This window comes from Nerophis ophidion, linkage group LG14 (genome assembly GCF_033978795.1).
Source record: "Nerophis ophidion isolate RoL-2023_Sa linkage group LG14, RoL_Noph_v1.0, whole genome shotgun sequence".
Classification (NCBI taxonomy): domain Eukaryota; kingdom Metazoa; phylum Chordata; class Actinopteri; order Syngnathiformes; family Syngnathidae; genus Nerophis; species Nerophis ophidion.
In genome coordinates, this window is record NC_084624.1 from 37,694,630 (window position 1) to 37,720,720 (window position 26,091).

General features: G+C 43.0%; 2 protein-coding genes across 4 annotated transcripts; one reads left to right on the forward strand and one right to left on the reverse strand.

The window, feature by feature from the left end:
* Positions 1-9,615: 9,615 nt before the first annotated feature.
* On the forward strand, positions 9,616-23,369 carry wdr33 (WD repeat domain 33). Of its 3 annotated transcripts, XM_061920626.1 has the most exons (22): positions 9,617-9,841; positions 11,646-11,794; positions 12,414-12,632; positions 13,823-13,891; positions 14,117-14,221; positions 14,361-14,456; positions 16,808-16,959; positions 18,460-18,557; positions 18,670-18,796; positions 18,868-19,022; positions 19,316-19,394; positions 19,478-19,588; positions 19,681-19,775; positions 20,157-20,243; positions 20,415-20,551; positions 20,632-20,787; positions 20,867-21,400; positions 21,477-21,534; positions 22,089-22,371; positions 22,432-22,574; positions 22,654-22,833; positions 23,043-23,369. In XM_061920626.1, exons 3-22 carry the CDS (start codon positions 12,429-12,431, stop codon positions 23,174-23,176), a joined length of 3,003 nt encoding a protein of 1,000 aa, XP_061776610.1. In that variant the 5' UTR covers positions 9,617-9,841; positions 11,646-11,794; positions 12,414-12,428; the 3' UTR covers positions 23,177-23,369. The 3 variants fall into 3 exon arrangements, with proteins under 3 accessions (XP_061776611.1, XP_061776610.1, XP_061776609.1); XM_061920627.1 differs by lacking the exon at positions 11,646-11,794 and having other exon boundaries at positions 9,616-9,841; positions 20,870-21,400; XM_061920625.1 differs by lacking the exon at positions 11,646-11,794.
* sft2d3 (SFT2 domain containing 3) lies at positions 22,904-24,178 on the reverse strand. The gene has a single exon (XM_061920628.1). The coding sequence runs from the start codon at positions 24,100-24,102 to the stop codon at positions 23,425-23,427; it is 678 nt and encodes a 225-aa protein (XP_061776612.1). The 5' UTR covers positions 24,103-24,178; the 3' UTR covers positions 22,904-23,424.
* Between the last annotated feature and the right edge of the window lie 1,913 nt (positions 24,179-26,091).

Below are 26,091 nucleotides of genomic sequence, written 5' to 3' on the forward strand. Positions count from 1 at the left end.
CCGGAAGAGGCGTGATTGAGAGAAACAGACGCCCTGACTTGAACCACTGTGGTGTTTTGTTATTGGATTGTCCATAACAAACACCGGGTTCAACATAACGGTACCGGGACACCCCAGGCCGCAGTTTGATGATCAACTTTGTGGTTGTATCATCGGATTTGCAGTCTCATGTTTTGGACACTCGAGTGAAGAGATGAGCAGCACTGTCAACTGATCACCACCTGGTGGTGAGACGACTCCGATGGTGGGGGAGGATGCCGGACAGACCTGGCAGTGCCTGCCGTGGCAGTAATCTAAGAACCTGCTGTTGTCGTGGCGAGAGATGCCGTTAAGCTGAAGAAGGAGTCCTATCTGGTCCTTTTGGCTCATTGGACGCCGGAGGCAGAGGATATGCTGAAAGGGCAAGCGATGTGTGGCTTTGACGTTTGCAGACGCAAAAACTCGGACATGGGAGGAGTTCGGGGAAGCCATGGAGACCACATCCAGTTATTGTAGAAGAGTTCATCATCTTTCAGACTTGAAAATTGACTTCCAATCACATGTTCCACAACTTTCGGTCCTCAGTCTGAACATTGCTGTTGCGATCACTTAATCAAATACTTTGAATGTCCTGAGAGAGTAGTGACCTGGATGAATGACTATATTTACCACAACACAGCTACTCCTGCAGATCTATCTGGTCGACATGGCAATGGACATCAGCTCACCGCAGCGGTTTTTCCACATGCCTCGCTTCCAGCATCAGGTGCCATGGCAGTTGTTCGACAAGCGACCTTAATGATATTTGCATAATGTACCCTTTTCTTTTTCTATTTCTGATCGCTATTTTCCTGATTGTGGCCCATCAGTAACAAGCCAAATCAGCTGAGTTCCCCCTCGCTACGGGTCGGCCAAAGGGTCAAAAATTATGTGTGTGCGTCAATTGCTCTTTAAAAAAAATGAGTGCCGTTATTGGAACTTAGAGTTAAAACGTTATCGCGTTGACTTTGACATCCCTTATATATATTTAATATATATGCTTGTATATGACTGACCTGGACTTTCCACAAATCACATGTAAGTGGATAAACAGCTTCCTTACTGACCGAATAGTGAATGCTGGGTCACATGCGTCAACACAGGCACACACCAGGGTTGTGTGCTGAGTCCCTTCCTTTTTCACACCATCGTCAAATTCGTTTCCAATGGTCCCAAGACAGCTCATGGAAGAGGTCCAGATGCTCGAGGCGTGGTGCCCAGCGAACGATCTCTTGTTGATTGCCAGCAAGACAAAGGAGATAATGATGGACTGGAGAAGAAAGAGAGGAGACCCCGCTCCACTGGACCAGTGTTTTTCAACCTTTTCTGAGCCGAGGTACATTTTTTTCCATTGAAAAAATCCTGAGGCACACAACCAGCAGAAATCAATGAAAAATGAAACTCAGTAGCTGATATTGACAATAAAAAGTTGTTCTCGCAATTGTTGGATATGAATTCAAACCATAATCAACCATGCATCACTATAGCTCTTGTCTCAAAGTAGGTGTACCGTCACCACCTGTCACATCACGCCTTGACCTATTTTGAGTTGTTGGGTGTTTTCCTCTGTGTAGTGTTTTAGTTCTTGTCTTGCGCTTCAATTTTGGTGGCTTTTCCTCATTTGTTGGTATTTTCCTGGAGCAGTTTCATGTCTTCCTTGAACGCTATTCCCCGCATCTGCTTTGTTTTTGCATTTAAGACTATTTAAGTTGCGCTATCCTTCTTTGAGGGGACATTGTGGATTGTCATGTCATGTACGGATGTACTTTGTGGACGCCGTCTGCTCCACACGCTGTAAGTCTTTGCTGTCATCTAGCATTCTGTTTTTGTTTACTTTGCAGCCAGTTTAGTTTTAGTTTCGTTTTGCACAGCCATCCCTAAGCTTCGATGCCTTTTCTTAGCGGCACTTGCCTTTTATTTGTTTTTGGTTAAGTGTTAGATACCTTTTTACCTACACGCTGCCTCCCGCATATTGTGATCACGACAAACCATGACATCTACAAAGCAATTAGCTACATGCTGCCACCTACTGATGTGGAAGAGTATTACACGGTTACTCTGCCGAGCTCTAGACAGCACAGACACTCAACAACGGCACATTTGCGGATTATAATTACTGGTTTGCAAAATATATTTTTAACCCAATTAGGTGAAATTACACAATCACCCACGGTACACTAGGGTGCCGCCACAGTGGTTGAAAAACACTGCACTTGACGGCATCAGCGTTGAGCAAGGAACATCATTCAAGTTCCTCGTGGTTCACGTGGCGAATGATTTAACATGGTCAACCAACATGGCAGCAGTGATCAGGAAACCCCCGTAGGGACTGCATTTATTTAGACTTCTTAAGAAATGTGGTATTAAGACAGCCCTTCTGTGTACTTTCTATATTGCTCCATGGTGGAAACTGTCCTGACTGACCTATTGCATCACTGTATGGTACTCTGCCTATACTGTATATAGCCAAGAACACGAAAACCCTCCAGCTGGGGTCATCAAGGCAGCTCTGAAAATCATCGACTGCCCCCTGCTGCTTCTGGAGGACATTGCGTGAAAAACAGAGCCAGGAGGACCCTGTCTGACTCCTAACCTCCTGACTGGGGCATTTCGACATTGTGCCCTCCAGCAGAAGGTATAACGGTTCTGAAGGAGCTGAACTAATTGCCTCAAAAACAATACCTCTGGGCCATCATAGCTCCTGAACACTTGACACTAGTCACCTAACTCCACAGATATCCCATTCAAGACATCAAGAAAGGAGTGGGGGGAGAGGTCTCATTGGTTGCTGGAGGGGAGCTTTTTTATGGAGAGTAAATGTAGGCGTTTTACATTTATTATTGCACTATTGTTGTTCATCCACTAGGGGAGAGTGGTCCATCATAATTTTGCTGTTCACCTGCTGATCAATGACAATAAAGCGAGAGAGAGAGAGAGAGAGAGAGAGAGAGAGAGAGAGAGAGAGAGAGAGAGAGAGAGTACCTTAGAGAAGAACAACCATCTCTGCAGCTAACCACCAATTAGGCCTGTTTGGTATAGGTTGGCCAGACAGAAGCCGTTTCTTCGTAAAAAGTTTGCCAACATGCACCTGAAAGAGACTCTCAAACCTTGAGAGACAAAATTTTCTGGTCTAATGAGACAAAGATTTAACTTTTTGGCATGAATGTTTTGGGGAAACCAGGCACCGCTCATCACCAGGCCAATACCGTTCCTATGATGGTGGCAGCATTATGCTGTGGGAATGTTTTTTAGCATGAGGAACTGAAAGACTCGTCAGCATGGCATTAGACGGAAAGATGAATGCAGCAATGTACAGAGACATCCTGGATGAAAACCAACACTTACCATCCAACCTGATGGAGCTTGAGATGTGCTGCAAAGAGGAATGAGCATAAGAGGAATGGGTGAAATAAAGACAGGTGTGCCAAGCTTGTGGCACACTACAAAAGTCGGGGGGAAAATGTAACAAATTAATGATGGAAGTAACAAACTTTCCATTCAACTAATACCACGTTTGGTGACAATAACAAACAGCAATGGAAGCACATTCAATCTATTTATTAAGCAGATGTAACACAAACCAGTAAAAGATTCAAACGAGCTGCCGTCAGAGCAGACAAAGTGTAGCCTGCTAAACTAATAAAACGGCTCATACTCCGACTCACCGACGTCACACATCATCGGCAGCAGGTTTCTCCTTTTTAAAAGGCACACACACACACACACGCTCACACACACACACACACACACACACACGCACACACACACACACACACACACACACACACACACACTATGGTCTCATATGAGACTTATCTCAACTGCATTATTCCATACATTTGAAGTTTTTTGTGGGTAACGCAATATTTACTTTCCCTAATCAATTTCATTTAATAAAGAGTGATTATGTTAGTAATTCGATGCATTTAGCAAGTAGCAAGTAACCATAGTTAATGACTTTTTAAAAGTAGTTTTCAGAACACAGCCTGCCTGTCACATAGCATCATGAAGCAGTTGGCAGGTTGGTGTTCATAGCTAAAATATTTGTGTGCGTCTCCTATATTAATGTTTTTCCTATAAAAAACCCATTGTTAAAGGTCAATTATTTTAATGTTCCTGATGGCGTTTATTCTACATTTAGTTTTTTCGTTTTAGCGACAGTGCCAGCACATTTTAGGGATGTGGTCTGTGTTTGAGCATTGCAGTCGGCTTTATGATGGCATTGTGTCTATATGTAGAGGTTCAAATATGTACGTTGTTTGAGTGTTAGTAATGAAATTGTGATATTTAACACATTTCATGTCACGTTTGGCGAGGTGGGGTCGGGATTTGTTCTCCCGGAATGCAGAATGGACGGCTCCGGACGACAGCGTGAGGTAGGAGATTATTTATTTCTAATAAATCATACAAGTACCAAAAATACAGGACAAACAAAAGAAAAATGTGCCGATCGCACGGGAAGCTACGGAAACACAGGAGCAAGGATCAGGAACATGAAAACGTAACCATTGCGTATAGCAAACAATGAAGCCACACCAACTATGGCAAGCAACGTGAATAAATAGCTCTCTGATTAGTGCTCGACAGCAGGTGAACGTGCAGAGCACTAATCAGAGGCAGGTGAAACCAATTAGTACCCATGGAAACCAAAACAAACACCCAAAGTGCACAAAACAGGAGCTAAGGGAGTCCAAAACTAATAGGATATAACTAAACAAAACATGATCCGGATCACGGATCATGACAATTTCATATTGCTACACATTTTTTTTGGTGTTATAAAAAAATATCTGTGCTACACAAATTTTTCATCAAGTAGCACCGGTGCAACTAGTGAAAAAGCTAAGCGTACAACACTGGGCTGTACAAAGGTGCTTCAACAAAGTATTGAGCAAAGGCTGTGAATACTTAGACTTCCTTTTTATTGTCATTCAAATTTGAACTTCACAGTACAGGTAAGAACAAAATTTTGTTGCATTAGCTCATGGTAGTGAAGGATAAAAGAGCAATAAGGTGAAAATAGAGGACTGTACAGATAAATATATTGCACTTTTGCATCTGCATCCACATTTATAGATGTACAAACTTTGTATATATCATATGGTCTTTATATGCCAGCGAGAATACTTATGTGCATGTGTTTTTTTAGTTCATTATTTTAAATGAATTAGTAATTAAATAAAACATTTTTTTTCACATTGTCATTATTAGGTATTGTATGTTTTGAGTACAAAATGAATTTGCAAAGGATGGAATAAGGCTATACATAACAAAATGTGTGAAAAGTGAAGTGCTGTGAATACTTCCCGGATTTTCTGTATTTATACTGTATACCCAGCAGGCACAAGACATTGATACAACGTTGATTATACATACAGTACATGTCCTTTAAAACTAACTTTGAAACAACGCAAAATAGTTGTATTTGTAAATTGAGACAACACTGATGTCCAAAGTTGGATCCACGTTATTGGATGACCAAACGTCAATGGTCAAATCAACCTGAAATTGAATAAACGTCATCAAAAAGCATTTGGTTTCAACGTTGAATTTGTGTTGTAAAATATTAGTTGGGAAATGACCATATTTCAATATTCAAATCAACATCAGAACCAGGGGCGTCGCCAGACAGATTTCACTGGGGCACGTGCACCACTGTTGATCTGCAGTGCCCCAGTAAAAATTTCACCAATAAAAAAAACGTTTCAGAGTTTTACGTCTACATAACATAGACAACAGCGCACATACTACTTAGTATGGTAATTGATTGCTTCTGTATTCACTCCACGAAATAATGAGCACATGGCTAATTAATATGGTAACTTATTCATGTGTGGATCAAGACTTAGATTGAGAGAGAGAGAGAGAGAGAGAGAGAGAGAGAGAGAGAGAGGGAGAGAGGGAGAGAGAGAGAGAGGGAGAGAGGATGAGAATCACTGCATGAGGTAGGTAACGTTAGCCAACAACAATTTGTTAATTACGTTATTTTGATTTTGATTTGACTCAAACTGTAACTCCTAGATGGATTTAAGAAAGTTATTTGCCCGCAGCAGAGAAGAAGCAGCAGGAATGAGAGATATAAGTGAAGTCCTAGCTAGCTTGGCAACATCATTGTCTTAAGTTGATGCTAAGTTAGCTAACGTTATTCCTTGTATCAAGACAAACATATTCATTTACGAGCTGTCGGGGGAATTTCCAATAAACATGAAACTTAATGTTGGTTATTGTCTGCTGGTTCTGCATCCATGATGATTTGGAGTAAGCTGGAGTTGAGTGCTTCTCAAATGGTTTATCTTCAGGAAGAAAAACATTTTTCCATATCATCAAGTCGTGAACCAAATTTTTAAATCATTCAAGTTTATTTCACAGAAAAATAGCACAGTAGACTTGTCTTGTTAGTCGGTGTGACTTTGACTAAAATAATCTTGTTTTGTCACCAGAAAAATGGCTACAGCTAAAGCATCTGGTTTTGATTCCAGAAAAAATAGTAACATTTCAGTATTTGTTTTCAGAAAGATGGCTGAAAATATAAGGTTTTGTTGCCCCATTTAGATTTTTTGAAAATATATTTCCATGTCTGTCCTGAGTCCTCCTCCAACTTCGTTGGTGGGTTTGCCTTTTGCGAAAATACTCACTAATAGTCACTAGAAAAATGGCAAAAAATATCTGGTTTTGTTGCCACAATTTGATTTTTTTCTCCCTAAACTTTTTTTTTTCCACGCACACATCTGACTGCGACTCACTGAAAATGACACACTATCCACTTTTATGTCACCACCCACCAGTTGGGAACCACTGGTCAACTGTATGACAGTTACTGTAATATTTCCATGTCTGTCCAGAGTGATTGACCACTTTGCAAAAATGAAAACAAGACGTTACAGTTTACTTCTCCGAAAATGATTCCCTGAACAGACACACAACAGTTGTTCATTTATTCTACTACTGTGGCTTTATTGTTTTGTGTATATTTTATAGTTTTGTGTATCTGAAATAGGATTAGCCACATTGCCATAAATGGAAATCAAATAATATAAAACAACCCAGAGATGTAGGGGTGCTTTATTTTTTGTTTTACTTTCGTAGATGTTAAATTTGCGGGTGATTACTGCAATATATATTTCAAAAAGATCCATTGCTCTTCCTTTTTGCTTTTACCAGTAGCAGTTTAGAAGTCTGAAGTAAAAAAGTGCACAAGTAGGTCAAATGCATTAGTTAATTTCAGGTGGTTAATCAAAGATCCATACAACATAATCTGATATGATTTCATAGTTTAAAGCACTATTTATGTTTTTTTTTATGATAAATAAGTGCTAAAAATGTTTTTGATTGCGTGCTTTTCACGCTCACATGTATTATTTGTGCCCCAGGTGTGCCCCAGTACAGTATTAGGTCTAGTGACGCCCCTGATCAGAACCCAACTTTGATTAAACGTCGTCAAAAAGCATGTGGTTTCAACACTATGTTTGCGTCGCTCAATATCTGGATCTTATTCAAAAAGTTTTCATCCATCCAACCATTTTCTACCACTTGTCCCTTTTGGGGTGCGGGGGCTCACTGCCCCGTGCTGCCTCAAAAAGTTTTTGATGTTGCTTAAATATTTCCTCACTCATCTTTTCACTGATGTATGATTTGATCTTAAAGAAGCATATAAGGTAAACTACATTGCTTGATTAATCTGCATATCCATCCATCCATTTCCTACCGCTTGTCCCTTTTGGGGTAGCGGGGGGTCGCTGCAGCCTATCTCAGCTGGATTCGGGCGGTAGGCGGGGAAAACCCTGGACAAGTCGCCACCTCATCGCAGGGCCAACACAGAGACAGACAACATTCACACTCACATTCACACACTGGGGCAGGGGTAAGGAACCTATGGCTCGCGAGCCAGATGTGGCTCTTTTGATGATTGCATCTGGCTCTCAAATAAATCCTAGCTGACACTGCTTAACTCGGTAAGTAATTAATAATTCCCCTTGTAATCACAGTGTTAAAAATAACGTTCAAAATATAAAACATCCATCCGTTTCCTACCACACGTGTTCAAGAAGTTGTGTAAATGGTAAGAAGTTGTTTATTTATTATTGGTTAGTGTAGGGTTTGCCCTCCTGGGAGTTCTTCAGACCACCAAGCACCGACATGAGAGCCTGTTTCAGGGTTACAATATTGTTTTATTTTTCAATAAGTCTCTCAGTTGCTTTCCAGCAATTGTCTTTTTCTCTTTCGTTCTCACTCGCACCCTGGCTACAGCCCCAACCCCATCTGTCCTCCTGGCTGCAGCTTATAAACAGATGCGACAGGTGATTAGATGGGCCATCTACGCACCTGTTGCTGATTTCGAGGCCAGTCCTGGCAACACCTCGCTTTGCTGCAGGGCCACAGGCCACACCCCCTCCACAGTTAGCTTCAGAATAACAATGTTATTGCAAAACATAAAATACCTATTATACTCTAGAAATGTTGGTCTTACTTAAAAATTCACGCGTTTATATGTGTTCAGTGTTAAAAAAAATAATGATATGACCATTACGGAAATACACTTTTAAATATTTGGCTTCTTGGCTGTCTCAGCCAAAAAGGTTCCCGACCCCTGCACTATAGGCCAATTTAGTGCATGTCAATTGTTGCATGTCTGCATATACCGTATTTCCTTGAATTGCCGCAGGGCATATACTATGCGCCTGCCTTGAATTACTGCCGGGTCAAACTCGCTTCCCAAAATAATTAGCGCATGCTTAGTATTACCGCCTGGTCAAACTCGTGACATCACGAGTGACACTTCCCTGTCATCATTTTCCAAATGGAGAGGGCCAATTTCAATACCGGTAATTTGAAATCGCATAAAGGGGAGAAGATTAACAGCTATTCAGTAGGATTTAAGGTCCAAGCTTACATCACACCCAAACTTTTACTGTATACCTTTGGTAAGTGTCGGAGTGAGAAGAGGTTTTAAAATAATTAGCGCATGCTTACTTTTACCGCATGCTTTCGGTAAGCGCAGTAGTGAGAAGAGGTTTTGAATTAATTAGCGCCCCGGCGACAATTCAAGGAAATACGGTATACTGTAGCGTCCAGAAGAAGTGCACACAAATAAGTCTGACGCTCTTTTTTTAACTTTTATTGAGCAACCTATCTAACACAGCTCAACTTATCTGGTTCCGTTCACATGCACGTCTATCCTCATTTCTCATTTCCGCAACAACAACGCTTCCTCCATCCATCCATTTCCTACCGCTTATTCCCTTTGGGGTGACGGGGGGCGCTGGTGCCTATCTCAGCTACAATCGGGCGGAAGGCTCATACACCCTGGACAAGTCGCCACCTCATCGCTTCCTCCTTCTTTGCCAATCACCTTCAGGCATGCAACGTTCACAACAACAGGAATTCTGAATATCACTCCTCAAGAACACAACATCACATCAGCAGGTCGTTACAATATAAATGCGATATTTTTTGTGATTAATCATATGAGTTAAATTGTTATTTTCGCAGATGATTGCGTGATTATCTACTAAAAGCTCCTACTTAAATGCGTGATGGTATTGTTATTTACAAGCCGGTGTTAGTTTTTCAGTGACGCCACTGAGCAAAAAAGAAGTGCGCGTGCTCCGGGCGCGAGAATGTAGCCAAGTAGCGACGTGATGACGTCACACCCCATGTTTGAGCCGCGGCTTGTGTTAGCTAGTGGCTAGCTAGTGGCTAAAACGGAACAAACGTGGGTAATTTACTGCAGAGTTTAAATATTCATTGAAAGAGGAGCTCGGATGATTCAGCAGCCAATGTCTGGTAGCTAGCCGACGAACTAACTGTGCCGTGGAGACGTTTGGTGAGTAGCTAATGTAAACTACCCGGATTAGCATTTGGGGGCAGCGGGCCCCATTAGCATTGCCGCTAGCTAACTGGACAAAACAAGCCAAAGAAAAAACCCACTCTACTCACTGTGCAGGACTGTATCAAAATAGTATGCAAGCGTTCGACTATTTTAGTCCCCAGGAGCATTATTTTACTCGCTGTTAAGTTTGCATTTAAAGTAAGCCCCTCATGCTAACATGGCTAGCGGGCTAACGAGGCGCGCTAGGAACGGAATGAACGTCCAGGTCCAGTTTATACTAGCGTCCATGTCAACATGAGGAGACTTGAAGTGTGTTGTGCACCATCATCCATGTCAACGTGCGTTTACTTCAAGTGCGTTGTGCACCATCATCCATGTCAACATTCGTTTTCTTGAATGCCTTGTACACTACAGTGACCACGAACATCCATATCAACTTCCATTCATCTTCTTCCGCTTATCCGAGGTCGGGTCGCGGGGGCAGCAGCCTAAGCAGGGAAGCCCAGACTTCCCTCTCCCCAGCCACTTCGTCTAGCTCCTCCCGGGGGATCCCGAGGCGTTCCCAGGCCAGCCGGGAGACATAGTCTCTTCCCAACGTGTCCTGGGTCTTCCCCGTGGCCTCCTACCTGTTGTATGTGCCCTAAACACCTCCCTAGGGAGGTGTTCGGGTGGCATTCTGAACCGGATGCTCGAACCACCTCATCTGGCTCCTCTCGATGTGGAGGAGCAGCGGCTTTACTTTGAGATTATCCCGAATGACAGAGTTTCTCACCCTATCTCTAAGGGAGAGCCCCGCCACGCGGCGGAGGATACTAATTTCGGCCAGTTGTACCCGTGATCTTATCCTTTCGGTCATGACCCAAAGCTCATGACCATAGGTGAGGATGGGAACGTAGATTGACCGGTAAATTGAGAGCTTTGACTTCCGGCTCAGCTCCTTCTTCACCACAACGGATCGGTACAACGTCCGCATTACTGAAGACGTCGCACCGATCCGCCTGTCGCTCTCACGATCCACTCTTCCCCCCCTCGTGAACAAGACTCCTAGGTACTTGAACTCCTCCACTTGGGGCAGGGTCTCCTCCCCAACCCGGAGATGGCACTCCACCCTTTTCATATCAACTTGCGTTGTCTTAATGTGTCTGCAAGGTGTCATGTGTTGTCAAAGATTATCAATGTTCCGTGCAGATTATTCAGTCTTGCAGATATGCTCATTTGGTTCCCAATATGTGTTCATGTTGACCACATCCAGTTACTGTAAAAGGGTTCATCATTTTCCAGGCTTGAAAAATGACTTCCAAACAAATGTTCCACAACTATTCGTCTTCAATGTTAGAGGCCTACTGAAATGAGATTTTCTTATTTAAACGGGGATAGCAGGTCCATTCTATGTGTCATACTTGATTATTTCGCGAAATATTGCCATATTTTTGCTGAAAGTATTTAGTAGAGAAAATCGACGATAAAGTTCGCAACTTTTGGTCGCTAATAAAAATAGCCTTGCCTGTATCGGAAGTAGCAGGCGATGTGCGCGTGATGTCACAGGTTGTAGGGCTCCTCACATCCTCACATTGTTTATAATCATAGCCACCAGCAGCAAGAGCGATTCGGACCGAGAAAGCGACGATTTCCCCATTAATTTGAGCGAGGATGAAATATTCGTGGATGAGGAAAGTTAGAGTGAAGCACTAGAAAGAAGAAGAAAAAACGCGCCAGCAGTGAGAGCGATTCAGATGTTGATTGACACATTTACTAGGATAATTCTGGAAAATCCCTTATCTGCTTATTGTGTTACTAGTGTTTTAGTGAGATTATAAAGTCATACCTGAAAGTCGGAGGGCTGCGGTGATCGCCGGTGTCTCTGATGGAAGCCATGAAGGAACCAAGAAAGTCACAACTGCCTTTTTGACAGCTGCTGCAGGAGGACGCAAACTGCTCAAGTCTCCGGTAAGAGCCGACTTAATATCACAATTTTCTCATCCATATCTTGCTGGTTGACATTTGATAGAGAAACATGTTCGCTTGACCGCTCTGCTCCATAGTAAAGCTTCACAACAAACAAATAAACACTGGCTGTGTTTGTTTTTCTAACGGAAGCTGCAATCCACCGCTTTCCACCAACAGCATTCTTCTTTGTAGTCTCCATTATTAATTGAACAAATTGCAAAAGATTCAGCAACACAGATGTCCAAAATACTGTGTAAATATGCGATGAAAAGAGACTACTTTTAGCCGTGAGTGGTGATTGGCTAAAATGTCCGCTCCAACCAATAACGTCACAAGCACGCGTCAACATAAGTGTCATCATTCCGCAACGTTTTCAACAGGATACCTCGCGGGAAATTTAAAATTGCAATTAATAAACTAAACCGGCCGTATTGGCATGTGTTGCAATGTTAAGATTTCATCATTGATATATAAACTATCGTTAGTAGTGGGTTTCAGTAAGCCTTTAACAATGCTGTTGCAAACAATTAATCAAATATTTTGAGTGTCCTGACAAAGCAGTGACATGGATGAATGACAACATTTACAGACGTGTACCACAACACATCTCCTCCTGCAGATCTAACCGGTCAACATGGCGACGGACGTCAGCTCACCGCAGCGGTTTTTCCACATGCCCCGCTTCCAGCATCAAGCGCCGCGGCAGTTGTTCTACAAGCGACCAGACTTTGCTCAACAGCAAGCAATGCAACAGCTCACCTTCGATGGAAAACGCATGAGGAAGGCTGTCAATCGCAAAACCATCGACTACAACCCTTCGGTCATCAGATACCTGCAGGTAACCAAACAATATATGCCTTCAAACTACAACCTCTGAAGACCAACCCAATCTGGTCCCTTACGCCCATTCTGTTCATATGTCAACATACAGAAATTGTGTACGCCAGGGTCAAACAGTGGCCATTAAGTCGAAAGACAACATTTGAAGTCTCATTTAAAAAAATATGTGTTGGCATACAAGAGAAAAAAAATCTTCTTATATACAACATTCTGTTAACATTACTAATGTGGATGCTAGAGGTTCCATTGTACCTGCTTGAGAAAAACAATTATGGCACAATGTAGGACTGGGCGGTATATCTATATACTCGATATATCGCGGGTTTGACTCTGTGCGATATAGAAAACGACTATATCATGATATTCGAGTATACGTTCTCAAGCAGTTGCTTTTGCTGCTGGCATTACACTACAGACTCTCGCTCTTTCTTGTCTCTTCTCACAGACAGCAAGCGCACCTTCTTACATACGTCACATACTGTTCACATACGTATTCGCCCTCGTGGAGCAGAAAGGTAGCAGCATGGGTAACGTTAGCTGTGATGCTAGCAACGTTGTAATAAGAGAGAGAAAAGGTGTGAATCTAGTAACCAATGAAGGAAGAATTAATTCCTGATAAAAACAGCAAGGGGTCCATCGTCTGGCGGTGGTTTGGCTTCAAGTGGGAATATGTCAAACAGACAACCGTAATTTGTCAAGTGTGTTGCAAAATCGTTGCTATAAAAAGTAGCATTACTGCCAATATGTAGCATCATTTGAAAAGTCACCTGCTAGAGAATGAAGAGTGCTTACTCGGCATGTCAACATCTCCATTCGGTGCCACATGCTCACACCATCAAAAGGCAGAGACAAACATTTCCAGCTCAACACCGTATGGAAAAAATAGTGATTTTTTTAGTTGTGATTTCCTTCTCTGCATGAAAGTTTAAAATCAGCATGTATTACTGCAGTATGAACAAGACACAAAGAATCATCATACTGGTGTGATTATATGCATCAAGAGTTATTCAAGGCTAAGGCAAAATATCAAGATATATATTGTGTATCGCGATATGCCCAAAAAATATGCCGTTATTCAAAAAAGGCCGTATCGCCCAGCCCTAGCACAATGTGAGTGCTTTGTCCCTGACCATCTTTTTGGATTGCTTTGTCAAGTGGTCATCCTCTGCCACCTATTTTTGCTCACAGAATCGTCAGTGGCAACGAGATCACCGTGACCTACGAGCTATTCAGCCTGATGCCGGATGCTACAACGATGTGAGTTAAGCCACACTTTCTCATGCAGATGTTCTGTGTGAACGGCAACAATATCACATCTGTTCTGTTGTTTGTGTAGTCTTTGAACTGTCACCATGCCAATACTGCTTTTATACACTCAAGGAAACTTTTTTAAAGTTTTGTACGAGGCACGTTTAATGTGTGCCCTGATTAAATTAAGAACAAATCAAATTGATGCGTTCTGGCTAACACTGTCTCCCACAGTTGGTTCCTCCCATCGGAATGATGAACAATCCAATGAATGCTGTCACCACAAAGTTTGTGCGCACGTCCACCAACAAAGTCAAATGTCCCGTCTTTGTCATCCGGGTGAGTTGATGCGTTTCACTTTCTGTCTCAAAAAAATGCAACTTATTACTTATAAGTGTGTGTCAGTCATTTTGGTGAGTTGTTTTCTTTCACTTTTTGTCTCAAATACATTCAAATTATTATTATTTTTTGTATCCAGTGGACTCCCGAAGGGCGTCGTCTGGTCACGGGAGCGTCCAGCGGCGAGTTTACGCTATGGAACGGACTGACATTCAACTTTGAGACTATTTTACAGGTGAACACACGTGTCTTCTTGTTTGAATCTATATCTTTTAAATTTATGATTGAGCTAAAAGGGAATTTATGGAAAATGACACTGTAAGCCTACATTCCCACTGCAGGGTCAAATGTCCATTTCAGATTTTGTTTGTCAAATCAGATTTTTTTTATGGCCGTTATTAAAAAAAAAAAAAAGATTTCTAATGTGAATGCAATCCAACACGCATGCGGTCATGACGTCACACGCAATACATTGTTTACAGAAGTAACCATTGCTTCCACTCTCGTCGGTCTCAGTACTGGATCATTTGTGGCAATTATTATGGATTTTGTCCGATCAACGTCAATAGGGATGGGAATAGAAAAGCGGTCCATGTTCAGAACCAGTTCACAGTGTATCAGTTCCCTGGAATCGCTTGCTATCTTGTCCAGAGGTTCTCTTAACGGTTCTTACGGGTGGGGATGACGTCATCACGCAATGTGCGTAGTGACGTCAGCAACATGGAATGTTCCCGGGCGGAAAAGCTCACCGAAGTTTGTCAACATTTTACCAAAAAAAGACAGCAACGGCGCTACTTTTGATAATTCCAAGGTTGCTATTTCATCAAGAGGAGGACGTACGAGCAATATACTTAAACATTTGAATTTATTGCATGCAATGAATGTTGTGTTCTTGAACCGCGCAGATCTCATCACAGGCATCTGACCTAAATACATCAGGTGCTAATACCAACAATAATGTTAGCACTATTACCTGTTAAATTAAAATGAATGCCTACTCATTTAGATGAGCATGAAGAGACAAATTCTGATCGGTATGGTGGAGTGCAGTAATAGCTCTATTTCAGTCTCCTACTAGCTTTCCCCGCTGCAGGGAAGAGTACTACTCGGCAAGAAACAACAGATGTCACAGAGCAATCAGAATCCGAATAGTTTTTATTGCCATTGTTTGAGAACGGGTTCACAAACTAGGAATTTTACTTCGTGCAATCATGCAACATATAACACAGCATAGAATTACATGAGCTGTAACTGAGCTATCAGATCTGGTTATTGTTCATGTTCCTGATGACTAAGTTTATATTCGAAAGCTCACAACAAATTGCCAAATAGATGCTCCTTTGGTAGATGAATGTTCAATTGTAGTCAGAAAATTAGTTATTTACCAAACACATTTTCACTCAGTCATATTATACAGGTGGAACTTGTAAAATTAGAATATCGTGTAAAAGTCCATTCATGTCAGCAGTTCAACTTCAAATGTGAAATTAATATGTGATATTAACACATTACATACAAAGTGAAATATCTTAAGCTTTATTTGATACGACTATGATCATGGCTTACAGTTTAAAAACCCCCCAACACATTTTCTGAGATTTTCAATTTAAGGTTTTCATAAGACATCAGCAATAAACATTCACATTATATGAAAATAAGGTTTGAAATATCTCATATTGTGTGCAATGAGCCCTTGTCATTATATTAGTTTCACCTTTTAATTATAAACAAACTTTTGCACTGTATATTGCAAGGTATATTGTTTAGGTAGATGACAAAGATTCTTAAAAGTTAAAAAAAATGTTATGAAATGTTACATTCTTGTGTAATTTCCACATGTTTTATTTTTGTTAAATTTTACATTTTTATTTTTATTTTTATTTTCAAAAAAATGTTCCTATGCTATGTGCCTCTTAAGACCTCACTGTTGGCTTTGGAAGGTCTTGTGAGCTCTAAATTAAACAAAATTGATTTAAATACATCTATTTATTTTTTTCTCCAAATAAGAATCGATAAGAGAACCGACAAATAACTGAATCGTTCAGCAGAATTGAAAATGGAATCGGAACCGGTAAAACCTTATCAATTCCCATCCCTAGTATTTTTGGCTCTAGCAGTTTTGAAGGATATTTTGCTTTGATGTCTGCTTAAAGAGTGTGTCTGTGGGTGAGCAGTCAGAGACAGGTGTGGTAGCACTTTCACTTGAGTTCCTTTAACATTATTTTCACCTGTTTTCTGTTCAGTTGTCAACTATTTATTTTGTTACCATCTATTTAGGCTAATACTTAGGACGCTAATCGCTTTTTGATGACTGTCTGGTCGGATGAGTGCGACCTGAGCGCAGAAGCGTTCACATTGAGGACACCTCGCATGTATCTGATTTATATCCACATACAAAAGAAGCCTGGGATGCATATGAAAAATTCGGAATTGCGCTGTTCACATGGACATGAAAAAATCTAATACAAATCGCATATGCACGAAAAAATCGGGTTTGACCTGCATTGTGAACACGGCCTTAGTAGCTGTAGCTACATCTCAAGAGACAGTAGGGTAATGTGTCCCATGCCCTCCTCCTCACTGCAGGCTCACGACAGTCCGGTGCGTGCCATGACATGGTCCCACAACGACATGTGGATGCTGACGGCGGACCATGGCGGCTATGTGAAGTACTGGCAGTCCAACATGAACAACGTGAAGATGTTCCAGGCTCACAAGGAGGCCGTTAGAGAAGCCAGGTTTACTCCCAATCTCAACTTTTCTGTAGTTCCGCCCATTCTTTGTGTACTAGCCGCCCTGCGATACCAGGCTGCGGCTGTGCGGGGGCGCTGGTTGCTTGATGACAGATGTACGTGTGTGCTGTTGCAACACTGCAATGATGTGTTGTTGATTTGTGTCTTAATAAAGTCATCTAAAATGGATGAAAGTGCTTTCGCCAGGCCTTGTGGCTGCATGGTGATTTGCTACAAATCAATAAAGTTCCATCAAGGATCAATAAAGTTAGAGAAGAAAGACAAACAGCACGTTTTAGGCTGTGAATAAACTTTTGGATGGCGAATCCTTAGAAGCACGGGAGACGACTTGTGTGAATCCCAGAGCATACATATGCCATCATGCACACCAGTTAGATCACCACTGAGTTTCCAGTGTGTAACAGCAGAGAAAATCTTTCATCACCATCATCTTAGTGTGTTGTACTGTTGCCATGGGGATGTTCATCCCCATCACTTAGTGTGTTGTACTGTTGCCATGGGGATGCTGTCTCACAAGTAACATCCTAGCTGAGCACTAGCCCCCTGCCCTACAGTGTCATGTGCGCGGAAGACATGATGGGAAGTTAAACATGGAATTATTATCCTTGTCCTGGAAAAGTGTTCATTGTCTCACTATGTACTTTGTGTGACCTTTAACTTGTTTCTTGTTGAATTCACTTGCTAATGTTTGATGCTAGCACATATGTGTGTGATCACACTCCAATCATTCAAAATCATTTTCGCTGAAAACAAGACATGCTCAAAACAAAATTTTCAATTTGGTTTATTGAGCTTTTCATGTGTCTTTTGCACAGTGTCTTTATTGATATATTGCAGTTGAAAAAATGTCAGTTAATTGTAGGTTTATAATCATATGGTGTTATGCCAATGTTGAAAATAGATCAACAAAATTGTTAGTAGATTATTAGGAAAACAATTATAGGTTAATATGTGAATATGACAACATGGAGACATTTAGGTGTGTCTGTACTGATGATGCACACAAGGACTGTTTTGCCTGGGTGGGGTTTTTGTATTTGATTGAAAAAAGTAATTATTCAATTGTTTTCTTATCGTACGCCAGTTTGCATATATAAGTATTAATAAGTAGAATTACAAAAGTAAAATTGTACAAGCATGAAAATAAGGTATTTTACAGGTAGTGTCCAGCAAGGGGCGCTGGTTCACAAGCTGCTCTAACGTAGACTTTGGCTCATATATGTATCAATATTTGATTGATTGGCAGCTTTTTCTTACAATGGTAAATCTATATCAGTGTACAAAGACATTTTTTTAAGAGGTGAGTTTAAAATAAGCATCCATTGAGTTATACAAACGGGGTGACTAACTGGTCCCACCGGGTTTCATGGAAACAAGTGGCGTGCTGCCATGTCACTATGCCCCTCGTGTGTTGCAGCAGGAAGGCTGGGATGGAGGACACTGTCCTTTCCCAGGTTGACTTGTGACTTCCTGTGTCCTCTCCAGCTTTTCGCCCACTGATAGTAAATTTGCCACTTGCTCAGATGACGGCACTGTTCGGATTTGGGACTTTCAGCGCTGCCATGAGGAGCGCATCCTTCGAGGTAGGACCGCACACTTGCCCCACGCCATTTATTAACCATTTCCACCTTTATGCTAACTAGCGAGCTAACTGTGGGTAGCACAGTGAACAAAATTAAAACTGTGTTTATTTAGGTCATGGTGCTGATGTGAAGTGTGTGGACTGGCACCCCACTAAAGGTCTGGTCGTGTCCGGCAGCAAAGACAGTCAGCAGCCAATCAAATTCTGGGACCCAAAAACTGGACAGAGTCTGGCAACATTGTAAGTCCAAACTATATGGGACATGTACATGTACTCAGTGAATGCCTGACCTTTGACCCGCATGTTCTTAGACACGCCCACAAAAACACGGTGATGGAGGTCAAGTGGAACACAAACGGAAACTGGCTGCTGACTGCCTCGCGTGACCACCTTTGTAAACTGTTTGACATCAGGAACCTGAAGGAAGAACTCCAGGTCTTCCGAGGTCATAAAAAGGAAGCAACAGGTAAGAAGTACTTCCTGTCAGTAGCTATGATACCTTAGTACATATGACAATGATGTTACATGTATGACATCGTATCCTAACTAAAGCACCTTTTCTTGTTTGCGTCCTGATTCTTCCGTGTTTGCCGCCGCACTCTTTCCCATTTGACTCATCTGTTTGCTCGTTGACTCTTTCCTGTTTGCCTTCTAAATGTTTCCTGTTTGACTTTTTCTCCTTATGGGTTTTTTTTTCTTGATTCTTTACTGATTGACCATTTCTGTTTTGCCCCTGACTCTTCTTTATTGGCCCCTCAGCGGTTGCGTGGCATCCCATCCATGAAGGCCTGTTTGCTAGCGGAGGTTCTGATGGTTCTTTGCTCTTCTGGCACACAGGGTAAGAACAACACTGGAGTGTTCAGTGATGCTTTTATTGTTACGGGCTGAGGCATATTTAGATAAGGTCTTGTGTTTTGTCAGAGTGGAGAAGGAGGTGGGAGGCATGGAGATGGCTCATGAGGGAATGATCTGGAGCCTGGCCTGGCACCCGCTAGGTCACATTTTGTGCTCTGGCTCCAATGACCACACCAGGTAACTCTGGTAACATGTAACATGCCTGCAACATGGTTACTGCATGTTTTATGTAGTTGGAAAAACAAGTCCTCCATGTTTGTGTTAATCAGTAAATTTTGGACAAGAAATCGTCCCGGTGACAAGATGAGGGACCGTTATAACCTCAACCTGCTACCTGGAATGTCAGAAGACGGCGTGGAATACGGTGAGTCACATGACCACTTGCCATATGTGGCGGCAATTACCTAGACTACCGAATTGTTCATTAGCTTGTTTAACATGTCTTAACTCTTTACTATTATTAGCATATTGGATAGCTAAAACTAGTATCCTCACTTTAGCAGGGTGCCTTACTTCCTCCTTTCTAAAACACAAACTACAGAGGCCGTTACCTGGCAAACAGGAATCGCAGTAAATAAGCGTATAGATAGCTTAAAAACGTCTGATTATAAAATCCATAATTTAATAGTTTGGTTTGATTCAGAATCACAATGAATAACAATCACAATTTTGTTACGAATCTTTTTATTTTCTCTCACCCCTACTGTGCGTGGGCGTGTGTACATAAAAATGCCACTGTCAACAGATGACATGGATTCAAACAGCATTGCTGCCATCCCCGGAATGGGCATCCCGGAGCAGCTGAAGGCCGCCATGGAGCAGGAGCAGAGCCGTAAGTCCACTTTTATGTTTTTGGGCCAGGTGACTACAGTCTTGCATGACACCATTTTAAATTTTAAAAGTGACGTTTCAACTTATTTACTGTACTTTTACACCTGCACTTGTATTCAGGATGTAGTTGTTTTTTTTTAGTCAGTGACTCTGGAAGTTGTGTGGTATGCAGATAAAGAGGCAGGGCCAGAGGAGATGTCCATCCCAGGACTGGACTGGGGCATGGACGAGGTTATGGGAAAAGACAACAAGAAGGTCCCCCAAAAGAAAGTCCCCTACGCCAAACCCATCCCGGCCCAGTTCCAACAGGTGAGTACTCACTCTTCAACTTTAAACAAGTCACAGCAGTCAGAATTTCTGAAGCAGGCCTGCCCCTAACCCTCCAACAGGCCTGGGCTGAGAATAAAGTTCCCATGATGCCCCCTGCTGGAGACAGTCCCAAAGAGCGCAAAGTGGAGCAGAAATTGGACATGAAGAAGAAAACACAGACGGAGATTGAGCAGGAGATAGCATCTTTCCAGTACTCCAACCCCTTGCTGATGGAGGTGAGTTTACGTTTGGAAGCCCATGGGTCACAAGTGTGGTCGCATGCTGATTGGCTGCTGTTTTACCTTGTTGGAACAGCAGCTGAAGATGGACCGCATGATGGGTACCGAAGGGAACAACCAGAGCAAAGGCCATGTGGGCCCCTTCCCTGGTCAACAGAACTTCCCTCGTCCCCAGCAGATGTCCAACAGCATGGGGACTCCCATGGGCTCTGGAGGCATGCAACCTTCTTTCATGGCCCCTGGTCAGATGGGGGCTCCCTCTGGGCCACCTCAGGGCATGATGGGACCTGGAGACATGCAAAGACATCCTGCACCCTCCCGGAACTTGGGTCCTCAAGGACATCCCAGCATGGGTCCTGGACCTAGAGGAATGCAGGGTCCCCACGGGGGGATGACAGGACCACCCTCTAGAGGAATGGGTTCCCGAGACGTACAGGGGACTCCGTCTCAGGGGGGAATTATGGGGCCTCCATCCAGGACACATGGCAACATGCCAAACAACTATGGGATGAGTAACATGCAGGCTACCCCGGGTGGGATGCATGGGCCCCCGGGGAACATGCAGGGGCCTCCGGGGAACATGCAGGGGCCCCAGTACATGCAGCATCAGGTGAGTCAGTGTGTCATGACACATTTACACGTTGACTTCGTTCCCCCTGACTTGTGACATGCTGTGGTCCTCACAGAGTCAGACCTCGGCACCTGTGATGCATGGGAGGGGCCAACAGGGCCCCAACAACAAAGGTGGGTCGAAAGACACATTCTCATAAGTTTAAAAAACTTGTCTCCAATTTGTGTGTGATGACGTGCAAAAAAATTTGTTTCACAACAGAACAAAATATTTCTTTATTTACAAGTGGTTTATATTTTAGAAGTGATATATCACACAGTAGAGAAAACCAACTGAACATCACTTGAGCAAGCACTTGGTGACAAAGGGAAAGAAAAACTCTTTTCATCATTACCCAGGCTTTGTGGGGCGTCTGTTGGGTTGACGCAGAAAAAATTAGTACAGGGAAAGAGGGTCAATAGAGGTTGTGGGACTGGGAAAGGCTGAGAAGAACACAAAATCTGCTGTAACCGCTTTTCGGCTTGTGATTAGGCAAAATATTATTGGTCGGTGAATGTGTTTCCATGTGCACAGATTGTTTTAAAACAGCATTCGTGTGGATGAAGATCGTTCACCAGAGAGGCGTTTTTGAATATATGTGTGTTTATATAGACATTGACTCTGGATTATCCAAAGACTAAGACAAAAACACGGTTCTGAGTCTCTGGCATTTTTTTTATACAACCAGACCCTCGGGGGCCATCACCAAACCACCTCGTGGGGCCTCCGGAACGCCAAAGCGCCGGGGGGCCTGACCAGGGACATTACTGGGGGGACAATCAGCAAGGCCGACACGGGGCGCAGGACTTTGACGTGAACCAGAAGTTCCATGGACGAGGAGAGGAGGGATGGAGACACGGACCCGCCTACCAGGGAAGTGGGGGGCACCGAGGAGGTAGCGGCAGTAACTGGGGCACCGATGACAGGCCCCCTCGAGACTCAGGGGAGTTCAGAGGGCGACGAGATGACAGGTGAGTGTGAGCTGTTGCTTCTATGACTCGAACACAAACACTCAAACCTTATTGCTTCAGATTTAGAGGCGGTCCAGGTCGACCTGGTGGTCGAGGTTACCAGGATGAGTACGGGAGCCAGGAGGAAGGCTCTGAAGACGTGAGAAGCTGGGACACCGGAGGCCGGGGCAGGCCACGAGGCGGCGGACCCCCCAGAGGAGGGGGTAATTTCAATTAGACGAGAATCTTGGCCACGCCCACATGGCAACCTCTATATCAATGAAACATGTTGAATGTCCTCAGGTCACGATGGTTATCGGGATGGTCCCCAGTTGCATGATGGGACGTCCCCTGTGGGCCGTGAGCGCTCTTTGTCTCTCCAGGGGATGGACATGGCCTCTCTGCCGCCACGAAAAAGACCATGGCAGGACGGCCCGGGAACTGCAGACCCTCGAGAGCGAGAGTTGCCCGCCGCCGACACAGGTGACTTTTGTTAACATTTACACAACAAATTTTAAATGTTACTTTTGTTTTACTCACAAAAACATGTACATCTGAGAAACATTTCATTTATTAATCATTCAACTTTTATAAAGATCATTATCACCAAATATCATCCACAATTAAATCATCAATAATGATCATCATAGATAATGTGTTGACATGGGCTCTGCTGTGTCTCCCCGACCCAGGACGACCTCCTCATAGGGACGAAGGTGGTTACGGTCCACCGGGGAGAGGAGGCCGGGGTGGGTGGGGTCCAGCGCTAAGGAGAGGAGCCCTTCCACCAAGAGGTGTGATGCGGGGTGGTGGTCGGGGCCGGTAGTCCCAGACTTTGCCCCTTTACCCTTGATGTGACTGTCAAAGTGCTGCTGTGAATCAGCTGAGTGAAAGCAGGCCACGTGACACTGGTCATGTGACTGGTCAGTATCTTCAGCCGTCAAAGTCTTCACTTTCCTTGTTGCTTTTTGTAAGAAATGTTTTCATGATGTAATAAACATTCACACTTCAAATGTCAACCATCAAAACTGCTGGTTGTGACAACACCAATCAATGCTCACAGGGGCCGTGACGTCATATTGGCATAGTTTTGCCGCTCACTGTCCTTTTAATAGCGGACGCCGCCATCCCGCCCATGAAACGGATCCCAGCACTTCCTCCGGGAAACAGCGACACAACGTAGCCGACGATAGCGGTGACCTGCGCTGCGGCTCCGAGTGCGGTCAGCGCGGTGCTGTGAAGGCTCAACGCGGCATACAGAGTCCCCCCGAGGGCGCACAGGTACACGGCAGCTCCGGGCGAGGTGGGCAGGCCGGCGACCAGCTTGCTGGGTCCACGGAGCACTGCTGCGGCCGCAATGGCGAAAAGTGAACCGAGCGACCATAGCAGTGCGAACTTGCGGGCGTAGAGCAGCAACAAGGGCGCGTACAAGAACGACAAACCGAAGCACAGCGCCGACAATGCCGCTAACATCCCGAATATCGCCAGCCGTTGGCGGCGAGAAACGCCGGGCAGGCAGGGGTCCGGCTCAGCTGACCACGGCCAACTGCTGCTGGAGCTCTGGGCCGCAGCATTACTGCCACGGCTTCCAGACCACGGACTGGACCACTGGCCGAACCAACTTCCAGGGACTGGCTGCGCGTCGCCTATCTCCAACGTGGTACTTGAGCGAGACTGAGAGATTGTCTTGGCGGCACCGCCGCCTTTGGACTGAGCTAAATACTCCTGCAGCTGCCGGTTCAACTCCGCCATGACGCCTTCATGCAAACAAGGAACTTGCTAACGTCTTCCGCTCAGCTTCTTCTTTGTGGAACCCTGTAAAGGTTGACGTTGTCTCTGGCGGCCTCTAGCGGATGTAGAACACAGTATATATCTAATCCGCTTTTTTTTATAAAGCACAATTTAAATAACTTGTTTCACAAAGTGATGCACATTAGGTAAAATACACTTAAAAGAGGAATAAATCTATAGCTGTCTTAGTATAAGAAACCTTTAACTTAAAAATAAAATAATGAATTCTTAAAATCTCATGCTAGTTTGTTTTTAACTTATATATAATAACCATTGACTCTGGACAACATTGACCTATGAACCTTTTTGTATCCAATATTTTCATATCCACTGCTTGATACGTAAATGTATTATATTCAATAATGTTATGATGTATTTTTCGCAGATATAACTGCTATTTCAGAAATGTATTCATCTTTCCGAATTAAAATCTACATTTGATACTATTTTGCACTATGTTTTAATTTGTTCTGGGTCTGTTCAGCGGTATGGTTGATTTTAAATGGGCTATATAAATGATAAAACTGATTAAAAGTAAAATAGATACTGATGTACAGTCGTGGCCAATAATTTTGGGAGTGATTTAAATTTACTGTTTGAATACTTTGGCTGCCTCAGCATTTTTAAGAACAAAATTGACACATTTTTAAGCACGAGAAGGATTTGTTTTATATATGAAATTTATGTGTCTACTAGGGGTGTGGGGAAAAAATCGATTCGAATACGTTATGCGATTCAGAATCGATTCTCTTTTTTTTTAATACATTTTTTAAAATATATTAATCAATCCAACAAAACAATACACAGCTATACCATAACAATGCAATCCAATTCCAAAACCAAACCAGCAACACTCAGAACTGCAATAAACAGCAATTGAAAGGAGACACAAACACAACACAGAACAAACCCAAAGTGAAATCCATCCATCCATCAATCCATTTTCAACCGCTTATTCCCTTTGGCGTCGCAGGGGGCGCTGGTGCCTATCTCAGCTACAATCGGGCGGAAGGCGGCTTACACCCTGGACAAGTCGCCCCCTCATTGCAGCCAAAAGTCAAACAAAAATGAATATTATCAACAACAGTATCAACATTAGTTATAATTTCAGCATAGCAGTGATTAAATATCCATCATTGACATTATCATTAAACATTTATAAAAATAAAAAATAAAGAACAATAGTGTCACAGTGGCTTACACTTGCATCACATCTCATAAGCTTGACAACACACTGTCCAATGTTTTCACAAAGATAAAATGAGTCGTATTTTTGGTGTGTTTAATAGTTAAAACAAATTTACATTATTGCAATCAGTTAATAAAACATTGTCCTTAACATTTATAAAAGCTTTTTTACAAAAATCTACTACTCTGCTAGCATGTCAGCGGACTGGGGTAGATCCTGCTGAAATCCTATGTATTGAATGAATACAGAATTGTTTTGAATCGGAAAAATCGTTTTTGAATGGAGAATCGCGTTGAATCGAAAAAATCCATATATAATCGAATCGCGACCCCAAGAATCGATATTGTATCGAATCGTGGGACACCCAAATATTCGCAGCCCTAGTGTCTACATTTCAAAGGGAAAAGGGCAATTTTTCTGGGGATGACAAAAACGAAGCAGCAAATTTATCAAAGCATAATACTATCTGTGTTGGCCCTGCGATGAGGTGGCGACTTGTCCAAGGTGTACCCCGCCTTCCGCCCGATTGTAGCTGAGATAGGCGCCAGCGCCCCCCGCGACCCCAAAAAGGGAATAAGCGGTAGAAAATGGATGGATGGATGGAATATTTAAGTCACTCCGAATAATTTTAGGTCTTGTAAATAGTTTTTTAAAAATTGTCCTTTTTTTTTTTTTTTTTTTTAACAATTATTTCAGAAAGTGATGCACTGGGCGAGGCGGGGCTTCCCGACCTCGGAAGAGTTCGTCAAGACTCGGTTTTT

Bases quoted from the DNA above. Each gene is read 5' to 3' on its own strand.
- wdr33 (XM_061920626.1), top strand. From the start codon at position 12,429: ATGGCGACGGACGTCAGCTCACCGCAGCGGTTTTTCCACATGCCCCGC. The intron at 13,892-14,116 runs GTGAGTTAAGCC...TGTCTCCCACAG, and splicing joins ATGCCGGATGCTACAACGAT to TTGGTTCCTCCCATCGGAAT. The intron at 21,401-21,476 runs GTGAGTCAGTGT...TGGTCCTCACAG, and splicing joins CCCAGTACATGCAGCATCAG to AGTCAGACCTCGGCACCTGT.
- sft2d3 (XM_061920628.1), bottom strand. From the start codon at position 24,102: ATGGCGGAGTTGAACCGGCAGCTGCAGGAGTATTTAGCTCAGTCCAAA.